The 3,026-nt window shown below is 40.1% G+C and overlaps 1 protein-coding gene across 2 annotated transcripts in view; it reads right to left on the reverse strand.

Moving 5' to 3' along the window:
* The window catches only part of LOC101863728, a 15,571-nt gene that overhangs the window by 6,483 nt on the left and 6,062 nt on the right, over positions 1–3,026 (reverse strand). Inside the window, exon 2 of one of the 2 annotated variants that reach the window (XM_005093283.3) lies at positions 475–1,359. In XM_005093283.3, the coding sequence (XP_005093340.1) occupies positions 475–839 (365 nt within the window). In that variant the 5' untranslated portion in view covers positions 840–1,359. Of the gene's footprint in view, positions 1–474; positions 1,364–3,026 lie in introns of both variants that reach the window. The other variant, XM_005093282.3, reaches the window with a different exon arrangement.

The following is a 3,026-nucleotide window of genomic DNA, read 5'->3' on the forward strand; positions in this document are numbered from 1 at the left end:
TTCTTATTATTATTATTATTATTATTATTATTATTATTGTCATGGAAGGCATCTCAGACTTGCATAAAGGTTTTCTTGGACAAGTGTCTAAGGAAGTTACTGAGGATTAGATTATGGACAGACAGGGTCACCAACGAGGAAGTGTTAAAGAGAACAAGACAGAGACCAGTCAGAGTCCAGATGAGATGGGAAGAAGGCTGTGGTGATGGATTGGACATATTCTCAGGAAGTCAGGAAGCTGCATAACAAGGAAAGTGTTGGATAGGAACCAACAGGATAAAAGATCAAGGGGAAGACCATGTTGAACCGGGAGAAGAGTCACATAAATCGATGCACAAGACATCACGAGGCTAGCTCAGGATAGGGAAAGGTAGACAGTGTTTGTTCGTGGCCTATATCCTGACGCAGGGCCAGAAATGCAATGATGATGAGGTGGTGGTGGTGGTGATGATGATTAAAAATGTCTGCACTCACTTGAGTCCGTCTATCTGCAGTCCAGGGCTGTGTATCAACCGTCCGAATCTGAACACATCCGGGGTGGACAGACCCACAACACAGTCTCTGCTGTACACACCAGACCCATGGTCGCTGTATCTGTTCACCGAAACTCCCATGCTGTTGCTATTGTTGTTGCCACTAGTGCTGTTGTTGCAGTAGGCGAAATCTGCGACCCTACAGTCGTCCATTAAAGGGATGCCGAGTTCTCCACATGTAGGCATAAAGTCACGTGTATACGGGCTGTCATGTGACATCTTGTGGCTCCGTCCACAATCTGACAGTTTCTGGATGACCACTGAGGGTATACCTGAGCTGGGACACTGGGGGGATAACTGTCGCATCCTGGTGGTCAGTTAGTGACAATTATGGCGCTTTTGATCTGATTTCAGAAATGTCTTCTCAGCAAAAAGGTAACTTTATACTGTTTTATCCTACTGTACAGATGTCATTCAATAAATTTTTGTTTTGATTTCACGCGAGAACGAGGCTGGAACAGCATTTAAACATAGCCAGCTGGTAGCTCTAAAAATGTGCAGTGGAACCTGCTCTAACGGCCACCTATCTAAAACAATCACCTATACAAAACAAACACTTCCGCCCTTGGGTTTTATGACGTTGTTATCCAAGATATCCACCTGTCTAAGAAAACCACTTTTCTCCTCGTCAACGGCTGGTGGTCTTTATTAATGGCCCTACAGCACAGCTTGCACCGATGTTGTCCTGAATTCAGAACGATCACCTCATGAGGAAGGTAAGGGCGTTCTCTTGTATCGCAAGTCTTGGAAAGTGGCGCGCTGATGACGGAGGAGAAGCTGGGATTCCAGTTTTGCTGTAAATTTGGTTTCAAATCGGATACAGCTTCTTTCTGGTGGGGAGGGTGGATGAGAGGGAAAAAAATACAAATTAGTAACTTGCATAAGACCTAGATTGCTAAAATGTTATGTATCACCCATTAACCCCGCATTGTAACAAATAGTAAATAATAATATGAACATTCAAATCGTCTTTACCATATCATTATAAGTTTTTCTTAACCCACGTATATTGCTAATTCATTTTGCAGAGAAAGTTAAAGTCTGTTCAGATCAGAGAATGGAAAGAAGCAACTGAAATCAGCAGACAGTTCAGGAATTATATCTCTGACTTTTTTTACGCTTCCACAGTTTAAAAAAAAATGTTTTACTATTAATGTATGTAGTGTAATGGTAAGTTCTTTTACCATTGTAAAACACAAACTGAGTAGGCTTCGGCCGCCTACCGGGCAAAATTCAAAATTAATACCTAGAAAACTAAAAATGCATAATGTGTCCCTCGCGCTCATATGACCTTGTGCAGTTGTGAGCGCCATAAAACACTTACAAAAAAATCCCCACAAACCACACATTAATTTCAGACCGTAGACTTGTATTATAATGCCTTAGCTCGTGCATTCTAGCTCATTAAATTTCTGGTTCACCTTGGAGAGCGCCATTTGGATCGAGTAAAGGAAAGGTGCCGCACGCAGTGAGAAGTAATATATAGATCTAGACACTGCTAATTCTCACTTCATATAGGCGTAATGGCGTGACCGTAGCGAAGTTTTTACAGAGAGCGAAAAGCGGCAGTAATGACAGTACATGATCAAAGTGTACAGGTCTATGCTTCTGATATATGGTTGTTGTTGTTGTTGTTGTTGTTTGTTTGTTTGTAATTGTTGTTGTTTTTGTTGTTGTTGGGTTTGTTTTGTTTTGTTTGTTGTTTTGTTTGTTTTTTTTGTTGTTGTTTTGTTGTTGTTGTTTTGTTGTTGTTGTTGTTGTTTTGTTGTTGTTGTTTTGTTGTTGTTGTTTTGTTGTTGCTGCTGCTGCTGCTGCTGCTGCTGTTATTGTTGTTGTTGCTGTTTGTTGTTGTAATAACAAATAAGCACTGGCTCGGCCCATTTACCGAGAGAACCCGTTTTCGTCCAACAATTTGTAGGAAGTAGGTTTTCGTGCACAATGGGAATTTTTTTTCAACAGTTAGCAAAATAAATGTCTCCGATAGAATAGTTTCGATAAAAATCCTTTTGAAAGAAACATTTCGTTTAAAATCTTTTTTGAATACAGGGTAAAACTTTGTACATCGTTCATAGTCAGTCTGCCACTGTATCATGAGATGATAGTATTGATAGGCTGGAATTTCCAGCAAAAAGCAGATATACGGTCTTTTTGTGAAATAAGACCATCTTCTTACTTCTTTGTTAGTTCTTGTCTTTTTAGTTCTGCCATTTTTCTTCTCCGTGTCTGTAGCATTGGTCTGCTCGATGCTTTAATTTTTAGCTATGTTTTGATTTGCTCATCCTCGACACTTGATAACTAGGCAAAGACATAAGGGTGAGAACTTGTAAACATGTCTGCAAAATGTTGCAAAATGTCGATGAAAACTTTCACATCCGTCATTTGTCGTTCTGTGATTTCCAGATGTGCATGTCCAAAGGAAGGGAGGGAAGTTAGAGCTGGATAATATGTAGTTGCTGTTTTTTAAAATAGAAATTGAAAGATACAGAGAGAGAG

This window comes from Aplysia californica, unplaced genomic scaffold (assembly GCF_000002075.1).
Source record: "Aplysia californica isolate F4 #8 unplaced genomic scaffold, AplCal3.0 scaffold00061, whole genome shotgun sequence".
Taxonomy (NCBI): Eukaryota; Metazoa; Mollusca; class Gastropoda; order Aplysiida; family Aplysiidae; genus Aplysia; species Aplysia californica.